Genomic DNA, 16,412 nt, shown 5'->3' on the forward strand with positions numbered 1-16,412 from the left:
CTGACTCTGAAGTAACTATGCTACAAGGCTGCTCATGGTAAAATGCAGAATTGTTAAGATCACAATAATATCTATGGTGGTCCATTATTCTATGTCTTATGTCCTGATTTTTAAGTGTCTTGAGAGCAGAGACCCATATCCCAACAATGCCTGGGGCTCTGCCTTCAACAGAGCCAGTGCTCAATGCATGAATGGAAGTGCCCAGAAGCCTTAGAATGTACCAGTCTTTTTCTGCCTAAATCCCATCTGTTCTTCAGTCTTCCACGATGGCAACTGGAGAGCCAAAAGGGGGTTCAGAGAAGGGACTCTAAGGGAGAGAATTTCTAGGTAACTTCCAAAGGGAGCATAAAGCCCAGATGATGGAGTTGAGGCCCACACCAGCCAGCGATGAGAAGATTTCCTGAGCAGGCATCGCCGCCTGCTCCGGTGCCAAGAGCTTGGCTAATCTGCCTCCTTTGAAAACCCATTACCAGATCATGGCAAGCGAAATTTAATTTTAAAAAGGGAAATGATTTATGTGCTACAGGAATAAAGAAGTGACAGAAGCAGGAAAGCTTGCATACATTTCATTTTTTGAAATTAGACCTATAATTTTTTCATTAAGGGAGGATGCCAAGTTGGGAAAGCCAATGCGTTCCTAAGCAGAAAATTACAGAGAGGTGTATAATCAAAGTCCGGTCAGCATTGCAACCCTGTGCCTTAAAAAGACTCCATAGAAACACAGGGCAGTTTACTATCTGCCCTTTTCAACCTCTAGCTCTCACAGAACTCTATATTTATCTCTGCCTCTGTGATGAGATGGGAAACATCACTCTGGCTGGTGTGTAGAAGCAACCACAGGGCAGGGATGGCTGAATCAGGGAGGCTGGTAGAATACAGACAAGTGAGGATGGCGACCAGCATCAAAGTTTCTTGATCAGATTTTGAATCTTCACGATCATTGCTTTCCTAACCACTCCAACACACACCAGTCTCTCTAAATCCTATAGAACCCATTGTATATTCATTATCCAGAGAACTGGTGATCAGTTATCTGTTTCCAGGCAACTGGATCTCAGGAAGCTGGAAAGACCTTTCTGAGCCAGGTCCAAGCTGAAAGGCAGTCTAGTGTCATTTTTAAGAGCACAGATGCTGAGCCAGACTGTCTAGGTTCAAACCCCGGTCCTGCCACTTGATAGGTTAATGTCCTTACCTCACAAATGGGGGACAGCAATGATACTGACACAGGATATTCATGCATCCACTCACTTATTTAACTCAATATTTATTATACACCTACTGTGTTCCCAGTATTGTTCTGGTCCCTGGATACAGGTGTGAACCTGATTTTTTTAAAACGTTTTTTCTTTTGAGAGAGAGAGACAGAGAGAGACAGAGAGAGAGAGAGAGCATGAGCAGGGGAGAGGCAGAGAGAGAGACTCCTGAGCAGGCATGTAGGGCTCAAACTCTCAAACTGTGAGGTCATGACCTGAGCCAAAATCAAGACTCAGACACTTAACTGACTAAGCCACCTAGGTGCCCCATGTGAACCCACTCTTAAAGAGCTTACATTATGACACAAGTGGGGATGAGGGAGACAGATGACAAACATATAATGAAACACATATGAAAGTTAATTTCAGATAGAGATAAATTAAAAGAAGATAAGTATACATTGGGTGATGGGATGGAGCTGAACATGTGAAAAGGGGAAGGTCAGAGAAGACTTCTCTGGGGAGCAGACATCTGAGCTGAGGCTGCAAGGATGAGAAGAAGCCAGACCCATGATACCTGGGGAAACACACTGCATGCAGGACAAACAAGTATTTCTGGAATGAGTGGATGTTGAATGATCTTTAGTAGCGAATGATACTCATTTCCCCAGTAGTCTGTATAAGTATGAAATAGTTCTGTAAATGTTTTTTGAGGAACCACTATGGACTTGACATGTGGTTAAAGCTGTGTGGGGTGGTGCAAGAGGTACAAGAAGATTTAATTAACGATGAGTACTTAAGTAGTACTTGCCATGGACCATCTAAGTGTCTTAATCCTCACAGCTCTGTGAGGTATGGTGTATATCCATGACATTTGGCCCATGGCTATCCCATATTTTCCCAATCTTCTCCCCATATACCACACTGTAAGATCATTAGGAGTGCAAATTGTTCTGTTTTATTCACAACTGTGTGCACAGGGACCAGAACAACACCTGGCACATGGTAGGTGTGTAATTGATATTGGTGCAGTGCATAAATAGACAAGAATGTACTGTGTGTCAGGCACTGTGGTGGGCTCTCTGCATCCCCAGACAGCCTTGCCTACAGTCCAAGGAACTTTAATCAGTCCAAATCCCTTGAGCAGAATGAAGGGGTTTAAAGGGTATCTTTCGCTATCAAGAGAAGTTTACAAATCAAGTGAATACAGACTTATTCTGAACCTCATTCTACCATCCCTACCCTTAACTAGCACTTTTGCCTATGATTTTTCAATGACCTGGTTCTTTCCTGTGGGGTGTGTGTGTGTGTGTGTGTGTTTTAACTGATAAAAATATCTGTTTCACCCTAGAGAGGAATATGTTGATCTTGCTAATGTAATGGGATATAACTTTCTTGCTTTACTAAATGAAATGCTAGGTGAAATATTAGCCAATATAGACACAAATCCTTTCTTCTGGAGTGAACAAGAGTTTATTGTACCCATGAGTCCAAATAGTTTTTAATAACCCATTGAGTCCCCTCAGCTACAAAAGGAGTCCAGAGTTATTTTAAAATATCCCTTCAAGTTCCAAAACTAGAAAAGAAATCTGTGAATCCTACCCATTCCATATATCCTGACTCTGAAAGTTAACTTACAGTAACAACATAAAAATTCTGTTCATTAACCCTCCACAGAGATGGTACCCTAGCTTCCAACACCTCTGCCCCAGGAGGCCTGCTCTCTGGCCCTCTTTGTGTCTCAGTGTCCCGGAAGCCAAGGCCATATGTTAATCATTACATGTACTATTGAGTATATCCAATATACCACAACATTTACTATGTTGTATGATGGGCTTAAACATTCCTCTGTCCCTACTTGGGCAGCATATGCAATAAACAGAAGATACCAAGCATGGTCCTGGTTAGGGCATTCTCTAATGACAAACAGAACATCTAGAAAATTTCCAAGACAAAACAGTCCTCTGAGAGAGATCTCTGAAGGTTAAGGGCTTTTGCATAAATAGCAATATACAAGAAGCATGGCTCCTTTTCCACTCAGCTTCAAATAAAGAGAAGCATCTGCCTTGTTATCATCTGGGAGATCGGTGGGCACTGCAGGCAGGCAGGCAGCAAAAGCCTGAATGTGGACAGGGGCCAGGAGAAAGGCCATTTGATCATCGAAATCCACTGTGACCATGAAACCTACTTTGGCAAGGAAAAAAATGTTTACTCACTTACAAATTCCCATGATCCTTAACAAAACAACTGCCTTTCCTTTCATTTCCAGCAAAACATGTGATGTTTAGAGGGGAAGAGGCACAGTCCAGCTTGTCCTCTGCTTCAAAATAAATTTATGCCTCCTGAATTTTCTTTCATAAGAAGTCAAAGCTTCATCCCCTCTTCCATTTTCCTCCCTCCCTTGGCTTTTTCTTCCTCTGTCTATAATGTCATTATTTCACCCAACAGGAAAACAGAAATGGAAAGTTCAGTGCAGAGTCGGAAAAGCTTCTTTAAAACATATTGTAAAAAGTAGGAAAGTTTTCTTTTCCATTAAGTTCTAGGAAGAGTCCCAGGGTCTTAGAGAAATGGTTCCTTTATTATTTACAGAGCAAGATCAGTGTAGATGACTCTAAGCTGTCCAAGTCCCAAGGTTCTAATAGAAACAGAAGAGAATCTTCATTCATCATGAGGATTTCTTTTTAGTCAAGCAGATACAGATTTAGTCTGAGTCTGGTGATGAGCTATTACTACCTGGTTTTAAAGATCGGACAAGTGAGGGGCCTTACATCTCTTGCCCAGAGGAATAGCAAATCAAATAGGTGAGCCTTGATTAATACTGTGCCTATTTGTAAGCCTTGCACTTCTTTCCCCTAAAGGACGCCATCCTCCCTGCACTTCAGCAAAGGGTATGTTTTAATGCTGATGTCGCCACCTTCTCCCTGAGGGGCAGACCTCATGGTTTCCTACACATGAACCAAATGCATGATAGTAGTCCATCTCATCTCTGTTCTTTTCAGGTGAATTACTACATCAATCCTTTAACCCCATTCCATTCCTTGGTCAAGGAACACACACACATACACACACACACGCACACACTCACTCATACACACCCCGACTCCAAAGAACTTAGATGCATGTCTTATGTCTCTTTGTAATTCAAAACTCAGACTAAAATAAACCATATCTTTTATTATATTTTTAATTAACCATATCTTTTAAAAATTTTTTTTGGTGGTTTATTTTTGAGACAGAGAGAGACAGAACATGAGCAGGGGAGGGTCACAGAGAGAGGGAGACACAGAATCTGAAACAGGCTCTAGGCTCTGAGCTGTCAGCACAGAGCCCGACGCAGAGCTTGAACTCACGAACCACGAGATCATGACCTGAGCCAAGTAGGACACTTAACCGACTGAGCCACCCAGGCGCCCCTAATTAACCATATCTTAATCCATTTAGTTCTGCCCATATTTATGAACTGATTTCAACTCATTTATATATATTTAGTCCATCTTACATCTGATAAAAGCTGGTACCTTACAGTTACCCATGTATCTACTGTTCTGTGCATGCCTCTGTTTGGATTTAGCTGTCAACACCTCACACATGTAAAATCAATCTGTGTGATAGTAATGTAAACATCATGCATGACAAAGTGGTGGGCATTTTATTGTTCTAACAGGGAAAACAGGCAAAATGTGTGCACATGTATGTTTTTCCTACAGTTCAGACAATAATATGATATAAATGACGGTATGTGTTTTACAAAAGAAGAATCAAATTATAAAAAGAGGAAACAGCAAGATGGGGGAAGGCTGAAGAATGCCTCGTGTTAGGAGAGTCTAACAGGACAGTGGGGGCAGGAATTATGCATAGGGGAGAGATTTTTATGAGAAAAATTGTCATTCATAATGTCACTTTCCTCTCATTATTATTATAATCTCATTTCCTAATTACATGTGCAATACAACCAGTTTTCGTAATGCTTTAGTGGGGAGTCCGTTGCTTTAGTTTTAAAAATAGGCAATTCTCTTGCGCTGAGAAAAGAGCACATTGCCTTTAAGAGCATTGTAACTGACAAGACGGAAGGATTCAGGCAGGATGTTGAGGCTGAAGCTTTTCAATCACCTGCCATTAATATGATTCAATTTATGCTTATGTCATAGGTTTAGATATCACACAGTGCTGTAAGCAGGGAAGGGACTTGAATAAAATACAGGGAAGAAAGCAGATGGTATGCTATCAAAACCCTTCAAGCCTAAAATAACCTTTCCCAAGTAAGGAGGATAGTTAATTAAAACCAGGATATATTTACTCTATTCCGAATATCTCAATGTAAATAAAAATCAAAATGACACCACTGTAATGTGGGATTAAATGATGAAATTTCATCTATTCTATTTTTCTTTAATAGTTTCTAATCAAACTTTTCATTAAACAGCTTCATAAAATTCCACAGAGAATTTATTTATAGAGATTCATTGTAGATTTAAAAGCCTTACTTTTATTGTTCAATTAAACCTGTTATTCAATGGACAACATTGAAACAGTGGGGAGAGGGGATGGTGTCTGAGCAGTCGGGAAAGGCTGTCACACACACAGAGGGTGGGGGTCATCCCTGCCCAAGAAAGCCTAGTTCTGGCTAAAGCCACTGCCTGAGTCTGGGTCCACAGACTCATATTCCTGTCCCTGTCCCCCTTGTAGAGAGAGGGTACCAGTCCATTAATTATGGCAAACTAACCTAGGGAAAGCCAACAGTTCACCCACAATGAAGGCAGCCATTCTTAACATGGAGAGTCAGGACATGAATTGTCAGTGATCTAGAGATTTCCCAAACTTTTCTATTAGCCTTTCTCCCTATCTTTTCTTTTTTTAATTTTTTATTATTTATTTACTTTCAAGAGAGAAAGCACGAGTGGGGGAGGAACAGAGAGAGTGGGAGAGACAGAATCCCAAGCAGGCTCTGTGCTGTCAGTGTGGAACCCGACGCGGGGCTCCAACCCACGAGCTGTGAGATCATGATCTGAGCAGAAGTCAGATGCTTTCACTGACTGAGCCACCCTGGTGACCGTCTCCCTTTTTTTTTTTTTTAATGTTTTTTTTTTTTTTTTTTAATTTATTTCTAGGAGAGAGAGAGAGACAGCGTGAGCTGGGGAGGGTCAGAGAGAGAGGGAGTCACAGACTGAAACAGGCTCCAGGCTCTGAGCTGGCAGTCAGCACAGAGCCCGACACGGGGCTCGAACCCACGAACCGCGAGATCATGACCTAAGCGAAAGTCGGACGCTTAACCGACTAAGCCACCCAGGCGCCCCTCTCCCTGTCCTTTAAAACCAGACCCAGTTCTGCCTTTTTCATGAGGTTTTCCCTTGACCCCCTCCCATGATCACCTCCAGTCCCCCCAGCCCACTGCTAAATTCCTCCTGTGCTTGCTTTCTGCAACACTCACCAAATACTTAATCATTGACTTTCTTGTAACATTAGTTAACCTTTCAGGTGCATTAATCCTGTCTTCTCCAATTAGATTTTTAAATCCTCCAAGCAAGCAAGAACTGTGTTTTATTTATCTTCTGAATGCCCTCTCTCACCCCCACTCCATAATCCCATTTAAGAGAAGAAAGCAAAAAATATATTAGTTAATAAAATAAACATTATTTAATCTAGGAAAGCAGACACTGTCCTTTTGAGAAGGGCCTTACAGGTACATTATGGCAATTTATGAATTTCATGTGTCAAAGGTGTAGCTGCTAAATGCTATAAACCCTTTGCCATCAGCTCCACCATTCACCCACCTGGTGATATGGCTAATAAAATTTGATTTTTACAGCCTAGGCATACTGTTACCTAAATTACATTTGACCAATTACCGAAGTCACCAAACGTGTGGTACAGAATATATACTGTGTAGAAAATTCATCTGTGGGCCCCCTGTCTCTAGCGGTAATCTGACAGACGTGCTTCAGTCATCTGGCAGTGTTTAATATTAGGAACATTTGTTTAATGCTAATGAAATTTATGTTCTCCTACCAACTGTTAGTGGGTTGGAGAAACCCAACCCCACATTTTAACAAACTCTTTAACCCACGTTGCTTTCAAATACGACCAGTTGGAGGTTTAAAAAGGTGATTTCTGGAAATTTAGATGTGTGACCCAAAGTGGAAGGTGGGGGAGGGATGTCGGCGAAGGTATGCAAATAAGGTCAAAATAAGCTTTTCTGGGGGGGGGGGGGCGGTAGGGGAAAGTGTGTCCACTTAGGAAACTGAAATACTATAGAAGTACAAACTCAACTACATTAAAGATTAAAGAAAAATCTAATATTCTAATTATTAAGCTATCCATCTAAAAGCTCTTTAAATGTACCTTTATTCCAAAACAAAGCTTCCACTTTAAGAGGCTGGAGAAGAAAAATAGCATTAAAATTAGCTTTACCAAAAGAAAGTTCAGGAAGACATTCAAAAGTCAGATGCTTGTGTTTGTGAGAACATTTTAAAACTAATTTAGTAACTCTTAACAACCATTGTGATCACTGTTAAATTGGAACTTCTTTCTATCACCAATTCCAGACGCAACAGCTTTGAAGCTCAATGACTAATAACTCTTAAATTAGCCAAAAAGGTTAAAACATTTTTCATTATGTTACATTGTGATACTCTAACTTTGAATACTCTTAAGTGAGGGAAAGCGTTCTTTCAGTTTTATTTTGTGTCAGAAATTTACAGACCTCTTGTGCAGCAAGCAGGGCAGAGAGGTTTGGAAATCAGGGATATGGGGGGAAAAACCCTCAAAACAGAAGTGCTAAAAATGGAAGATTTGTAGATGCTGATCTGAAAAGAGAAGGTATTTTTTAAAAATGTTTTATTTATTTCTGAGAGAGAGAGAGGCAGTGTGAGTAGGGGAGGGTCAGAGAGAGAGGGAGATATAGAATCTGAAGCAGGCTCTGAGCTAGCTGTCAGCACAGAGTCCGACGCGGGGCTCGATCCCATGAACTGTGAGATGATGACCTGAGCTGAAGTTGGGTGCTCAACCGACTGAGCCACCCAGGCACCCCAAGAGAAGGTATTTTAAAAATGTATTGGATACACTCATCTACTAGAATAAAAAGGTTATTGGAGTATTAAAAATATGACAATTCTTCTTGGAAAAATGAGAAAATAACTTATATAAACACTACAATTCTCTTATAGAATGACAGTCATTCGGTAAGCCAGAGCTGTGAAAGGCATCCAAAAAAAAGTTTGTAAGAAAAAAAAAAAGCAAGGTCCAATGAACCTAGATCCCCTTCTTCCCTTCCTTCCCTTCTGGATCATCATATTTCATCCCTTCATCCTCATTCCTATGTATAACACCCCCTTGCAGCAGGTAGAGTTCTGCTGGGGTCATGAATAATCAGAGCGGAGAGGCTACAGTGGATTTCTTGAACCATGCTAAGCCTGAGATTATTTAGCAGAATAATCTGAATAATCCATAAACTAAGGATCCTTGGGAAAGCATTAGCTGGCAGCATCAAGGAGTATTCCAACTCAAGGGGACCCCATCAGTGCTCTCTCTGGGCCAGTGGTCTCAGCCTCTTCTCCAACCAAGTACCCATGAGAGATTCAGTGTGGGTCAGTCATCACACTGGTTACTCCATGGTGGCAATTCCCAAAGAAGTGGTAGATGGGGGAGTTTCATGCTTCTGTAAGCACAGGAATTTCCAGGAACATGGATAGCTTGATAAAGCACCCCCAGGGTATTCTGATATCCCTGCCAAACCTGTTGAGAACCACTGACATGATTCAATCTCTTCAACAAACAGATGAGAAAACGAAGATGTGAGAGATGTGACCCTGGCTTGCCTCCAGTCATTCACTGCATCATGCAAGGTCTCCCAAACATATGATATCTCTTCTCCTCCTTCACTTCTATCTATAGAGACACATGACCGACCGGCTAGGCAGAGATGTAGATAAAGATATGTGTGCATATATCCAAGTTTGGTGGGCATAGTGTATAAAAATATATATACAGATATCTGAATATAGATATGTAAATAAATATCTTTATATTTTTATACACGGTGCCCACCAAAGATGGATATATATGTGTATATATACATATGTATGAAAAAATTATGGGGCATGGAGATCTATCTATCAACAGTCTATCTGTTCACCTTTATAGTACTGAAGTTGTTACAATTGGTGCATTTTTACAGTTCCTTGTAACACTGAAAAGGGTGTGATCAATGAAAAAAACTCAGTATCCAAATAGCCAAAGTCTTTGAAGAAAGAACTAACATGAAAGCTTCCGGTCTGAAAGTCCAATTTCAAGGTCAACCAAGCAACTTCAGACCCTATACTGAGCAACAAATTCTAAATAATTACCTTTTATCCTGGTAAACAGGCTGCCAAGGAGGCAATGACACTTCATGCTACAATAATTTGGGGGGAGTGGAGGGGAGGGGAGGGGTGGCACACGAACTGGTGAAAATAAGCCTTGTTCCCCATCACCGCTCTTCACAAGAACTGAAAACAACTAAACACACACGCGCAAGTTTCATGTAGGAAAAAAAAAAAAAGACTCACCAAACTCATCGCATATACTCTCATTTTCAATGAGAGTTGGGTGGTCAAAGGTGTCTCGACAGTACAGGATCTGAGGGTTCTTGCTGACCACCGCAATGCCCCCCAGGGCTAATGCAAACTGGTCTGTTAGAATGGAAGACGGCTTATCCTGGATGCGTTTCAGCATCGATCGGTACCGGCAGTACTGAGGGTAGCTGAGAACTATCACGTTGGTTTCTTCCTCGTCCTCCCCTAGACAAACAAGAAAACACGTCCATTACTCCCTTCCCTCCAACAAAGAACTGTCTGGGCCATGGCGTAATTTCAATGATTTTTGTATTAATACAAACTCTGGTTTTGTATTAAAATGTGTCTTCAGTGAGTCTCTTCTACCAGGTCACGTTTATTACTGTCTGGTTGATGTGGGCATTTTCCTGGCTCCACCTCACCAACCCAATTCCACTAAAATGCCTCGGGTTTCTGGCAGGGAAAGAAAAAGTGGAGAAAAGAAAGAGATGGGGTGATCTCATAGACAGATTAAGCAATGTTTAGGTCACCAGCAAACAGCAGAACCAAAAAACTGTTTTGAAAGAGTCTGATATATATTTTAAGCTTTAAAGTCATGATCACAGGAAATATCAGAATTTTTCTGAGCTTCTTTATACATACTTCCAGAGTTTGGTATTGCTCCTTTTTTGGATTGTATAATCTTTCAGTGCTGGAAGTCTCTGAAAAGGTCATCTGGCCCCAGAGAGATGTCCATAAGTTCAAATAGCATCATCATCAAATCTGGTGGTGGTTAGTGCCGTCCAACAAATATTTCTGGTTCTCTTTATGGTCTTGCAGAAAGACCGTGCTTCCTGGCCCACTGGTGTCAAGTGACCATGTGACTTATTTTGGCCATTAAAATGTGACAGAAGTGAGTGGCTACTTTAAGGGCCAGTGTTTGACTGATAACACTCTCTTTCCCTTTGTCTGGGGCATCTGTAATGATTGAGATAGTGGCTGATCTGCCAGTCAGGAGTAGGAATCACACAGAGAAGTGTGAATCCCCTCGATCCTAAATGGACACAGCACACAAGCACAAAAGGGACCTTTGTTGCTATAAGCGAGGCTGTGATTTGGGGGGTTATTTGTTTTTGCAGCAAGATGTATCCCAACTTGATTGATACATCCACCTTCTTTGCCCTCCCCCCTTCTCATACCCCCTACCTTCTAATGTTCCTCAAATCCATCTGGTAACTTGGCACATTTCAGAGAACCATGCTGAGAGGACTCCCCAACCATCCTTGTGACAGCTCCATCAGAACCAACTTAGCTCAGAACATTTCAGCAACTTTAATGAAACTCCCTTTTACAATGATCTTAATCCTTATCTACACCTCGCTATATTAAGTGATTATTTATAAAAACCAGATTCTTCATGGAGGAATCCTGTCTTCAGCTTAAGCCTGAGAAACAGCAAAAACTCCCCTTTGGTAGCATGCCACCTGCACAATGTCAAGCTGAATTTAGGCTCCATGACCCAGTCTGCCATCACTCTTTATAAACCACCCCATCAGGGCATTTGTAAGCAATTCCCAGATATGTCACTGGCTTATCCAAAGGGAAAACACTCAATATTTTGAGTCCTTACCATGCTGCAGGGAATTGCAAAAGACAGTTGTTAAGGATACCAACATTATTGTGGCCATCTGGTAACCAGTGGGAGACAAATGAGTAAGGACAGAACAAATGATAGACTATAACCAGTACCAGTGGAAGGTGTGCATGTGACCTTTTCAGATAGGAGGCCAATACCCAGATGTATCTCTAATTATGTTCACTTAGTTCCCCAGGCTGGAGGCTTCCTCGAGAATGGAGATGTTAGCTGCTTTCAAGATGACATCTTTTAACAGTTTACATTTCTTAGACTCCTGCCTGGTTGTGGGTAGCCACTTTGTCAGCTGCCATACCAAATTAAAAGGAAGTGTGTTTACATTAAAGGCAAGTCCCCAAATGAGATACAGGTTTTAAGATGCTGATATATGTCCCAAGGCATTTCAATTTGAGATTTTTATGGCAGACCAAGACCCTCGTTCACACTTTGGGTTCAAATCTGTGCTTTCTATAGAGTTCAAGCACAAAGAGTTTTACAGGAAATATTCACCAAACATCATCAAAACTCTAGAGCACCAAAGTTCTATTTGAAGATGCATCCCCCAACATGTCAACTGTATTATTATACTCTATTTGTCTAAGGCATTGTGGATGAGAGAGGGGGTGTACCCCATGGGCCCTGAGGACTTATTTCAGCATGCTCAGCGCGTAATACTATGTCTATAAAGAGTAAATACTATGCGAATCTATACACAGCTTCCAAAATTCTACCTTGATTGTGCTGTTGGCCTTCTGTACTGGGGCAATGGTTGCACTCATTTAGCCAAGTGGTCTTGAAATGAAATGGAGGACATCATGCTTTTCAAGTTGAATGACAGCAGAAGAATGGATGTTTCAGGGTTACTTTTATAGCAGAAGATGTCACCTGGATTCGTGGGACCATTTCACTTCCTTCTTATCCCTTCATTCTTTCTGTTTATCTCTGATCATTTTTCATGATAATACCATCTCTAACCTCTTCCTAATTTTCTGGAATCTGCTTCCTGGCTATCTTTGGTGCTTAGAAATGACCTTGTTTATTTGTTTGTTTGTTTTTTCTCTTCACCTCATCCTAGCTCCAAACAATTATCCTTTCTTCATGTAGTTCCCGAAACACAAGTCAAGCCATGAATCCTCTTTCTGTTGGAAGAAAAACCAGCAAGGTCCCTCTGGTCCAAGTCATGGAAACATGTCCTGTGATATCCATTCATTTTGGAGACAGTACCTCTAACAGTGCTCCCAGGACTGCCCACATCAGAATCACATAGGGTAACTGTAAAAAAGGCAGGCCCTAGGGGCCTATCAAGAACCACTAACTCAGAATTTACATTTTTAACAAGCTCCCAAGTAGCTCATGCACTTTAAACTTTGAAACCACTACATTGGAGTCTGAGTTTAGCTTTTGCACAGATGTATAATAATTTATCCAGTTTGGGTTTTGATTTCTCTCTCTGTATGTATGTGTGTGTACACACACACACACACACACACAGATCTTCCTCCACTTCCAATGGGATTATGTCCCAATAACCGGCTGTAAATTGAAAATACCCTCAATTGAAAATACATTGAATACACCCAACCTACCAAATGCCATAGCTTAGCCTTGCCTACTTTAAACATGCTCAGAACACTTACATTGGGCAAAATCATCTAACACAAAGCCTATTTTATAATAAAGTATTGAATATCTCATGTAATTTATTGAGTATTTTACTGAAAGTGAAAAACAGAATGGCTCATGGGTACAGAATGGTTGTGTGTTGGATGCTCACCCTCATGACTGTGTGACTGACTGAGTTGTGGCTGGTAGCTAATGCCAGGCACCAAACAGTATCATGCCTGTATGGCCAGCCTGGCCTGGGGAAAAATCCACATTCGAACTCAAAGTACAGTTTCTACTGAATGCATATTGCTTTTATACCATTGTAAAGTCAAAATATTGTTAAGTTGAAACATCATAAGTTGGGGTTCCAAATTATATGTATTTGTAACTTGTTTTCAGGTATATGCTTCTATCCAAACCCCCACTGTATCCAGATAAGAATATGGGACCAAATTTCCTTCTCCTTTCCACCTTCCCAGGATTGTTGTAGGTATCACAGAAGATCCCAAATGAAAGAATTTCTCTTAACCAAAAATATGAGGGACAGAGGGACTGTTTGTTTAGAAATACTACAATTTGCAGTACTGATAATAGAACGCAAAAATTTATAAAGGTCTTTCACAAAACATCTCTTCTGTTCCTCACAACAACCCCATTAGTAGGATTTACTGTTTGTTAACATCCCCCAATTCAGAGGTGGGATAACAGGTTCAGACACCCAAGAGACTAGTTTGGGATCTCAAGGAAGCAGAAAGTGACAGAGGTGAGAATGTCACCTGGTCTTTCAATTCAAGTTTGATGGGCTTATCATTATGACAAAATGTCACAAATACTAATAAAAGCAAAATTACTACCACTAAGGTAATACTTTGATTTCTTTTCCTATGTGGCTGCATCTGAAAGAAAATCTTTGTTTATTTGACATCTTATTATTACCAGAGATTTAAGCAATTTACAGTATTAGGGATGAGGATGATGGCTTTTGGTCATGTAAAATACAAACCTCTGTTTCATCAAGAACTGTAGAATTCAGCCAGTTACAAGCCAGGATTCTACTCCGGTTCAGTTAGCTTGCTATTATTTGGGAACACTGCAATTCGCATTGTAATGATTTAGCAGCATTGACACATCTTTCATGTACAGTGGTCTCAATTTCTGCGGTTTTGTTTTCTGCGGTTAGCGGTCAACGTTGGTCTTAAAGCAGATGATCTGCCTTCTGACATATCATCAGAAGGTCAGTGGTAGCCTAATGCTACGTCACAATGCCTACATCATCCACCTCACTTGTTCTCATCACTTGGACATTATATTATCTCACATTATCACAGAACAAGAGTGAGTACAGTGTAACAAGGTATTTTGAGAGAGACTACTTTCATACAACTTTTCTTACAGTATATTGTTATTACTGTTCACTTTTATTATTAGTTATTGTTGTTATTCTCCTTCTGTGCCTAATTGATAAATTAAACTTTTTCACAGGTGTGTAAGTACAGGAAAAAACAGCATATATAGGGTTTGGTGTTATCTGCAGTTTCAGGCATCCACTGGGGGTCTTGGACTGTATCCCCCATGGATGGGGGGGGGGACTGTGTATATCAGCTTTCTACTTTCTACCCATATGATAGGAATGAAAGCCAACTTAAGGTTGTGCAAGCCCAGAACCCCTGTGTCTCATTAATCTCTTCCACACCTAGGGGCTAGGTGTCCAGCTGGGACCTGGTTTGATGTGCCAGTGCTACTTAATAATACCAAAACAAAAAATTATGATACTTTTGCTCGTTATGAAAAGAATCATCCAATTGGACCAGAATTTTGGCATTGTTTGGACAGAGGCAAATTTTCAACCTTAAAATTAGACATCCCCAGAGGAATTGTCTTTAATATATATTTTTTAAAGAAACCCTAACAAACAAACAAACAACAACAACAAGAACAGACAAAGCTCACAAGACCCTCAGGATTCCTATGAAAGTTAAGAAAGCCTTCTAGGTGAGAGTAAAGAGAAGATCCACAGTGAAGGTGTGATCTGAAAGAATCAGCCACTCATCTAGGCTAAAGTTTCTCTAAGTGAAGATACCTCAGAGAAACCTTGCCCGAGAAGAATTTAGGTAGACATGCTTAGTCAACTGGAGAAGAATTTTTTCTCCAAAGTATAGTCACCTTCACAGGAACAGTATGTATAACAAAGAGTAAAATTATGAGTTTGGAAGAGCTTTCCAGATCTAAAATTCTATGATCCTATAACTTCTCCCTAAGCCTTTGCATTAAATTAACTTCTTCCTCATACAGCTACAAAACTATTAAATTGTTTAACAGCTGTCATATTTTATTTTGCCTTAGTACACTAAGAAACAAATAAAGCCAAACAACCCTTTCAAAAACTCTTATTTAAATTCCTCAGCTACTACTTTCCTCCTTATACATTTCATGTACATATAAACAAACACTCCTAGGCAGTTACCCCTGAAACAGAGGCTGCCAATAAATGCTGCATAGGATATTTTCCCCTTTCCAATTCATAATAGGTCTAGCAGATAAATCTAAGAACGAATAAAGAATGGATAAATTGCACATTTGTTTAGCAAAAGACAGAGTGTTCCTGGAACAAAGATTTTCTTTCAACCACACCCACATAGGAAAAGAAATCAAAGTGTTACCCCAAGGAATCCTATTCTAACACATTCTAGTCAGCTATAGTTGGTTGGGTTATATATGCATTACTTGATTTCTGTCAACAGAAAATGATCAGCAATAAATTGTTGGTACCAAAGACTGAAACTTTAAGCCATATTATGATATTCTATTAAAACGTCATCCATCCCATTCCTCAATTTCCCCATCCACCAAAAAAAAGTGAGTATGTCTATTTTTAAATGAAATATTCAAAGGAATAAAAGACCCAAAATTACTAAACCTCATTTCAACTTCAGTGAAAAAAATTTTGCCTATTAAAAGTTAATACCTAAAGTACACTGCTTGTAATGCTCAACCAAAATTACTCTAATCCTGTGCTTATATCATAATTACACGTTTTGTTAACCTCTCTCAATGTCAATTTTTCACTTATTTATATATTTTCAAAGTCCAAAACTGAATTCCACAGAGAAACTGTAATTATAATGTGAGACTCCACCCAAGCTTTTCAAACAGTAACTGTATACCATTACTTTAATCCTCAGAGTTGGGCTGGGAATGGGGAAGGGGTGGGGGGAGAGGGTAAGAGCAGGCATTCATTCTGAATAGCACGTTGCTCAAGTTGTCTTTATACAAAGAGAGATGCATGAAATAGCAAACACAATGAATTAATGGAGCATTGACTTTCAAATATCCATAATGCTATTTTTTTAAACAGATAATGGTGGCCAAATGCACAGAAGGCTGAAAACATAAATTCCGGAGGAGAAATTTGCTTTTATCTCTTACACAACATTTAGAAATGTAACTTTCTTT

The 16,412-nt window shown here is 40.2% G+C and overlaps 1 protein-coding gene across 2 annotated transcripts in view; it reads right to left on the reverse strand.

Annotated features, from left to right (window-relative positions):
• Nucleotides 1-16,412, reverse strand: part of ARID5B (AT-rich interaction domain 5B) — a 177,328-nt gene that overhangs the window by 80,833 nt on the left and 80,083 nt on the right. For both annotated transcript variants that reach the window (XM_039255366.1, XM_039255364.1), the window contains exon 4: nt 9,737-9,967. In XM_039255366.1, coding sequence (XP_039111297.1) covers nt 9,737-9,967 — 231 coding nt within the window. The remainder of the gene's footprint in view (nt 1-9,736; nt 9,968-16,412) is intronic.

Source organism: Hyaena hyaena, unplaced genomic scaffold (genome assembly GCF_003009895.1).
Source record: "Hyaena hyaena isolate Hyena2069 unplaced genomic scaffold, ASM300989v1 scaffold_522, whole genome shotgun sequence".
Lineage (NCBI taxonomy): Eukaryota > Metazoa > Chordata > Mammalia > Carnivora > Hyaenidae > Hyaena > Hyaena hyaena.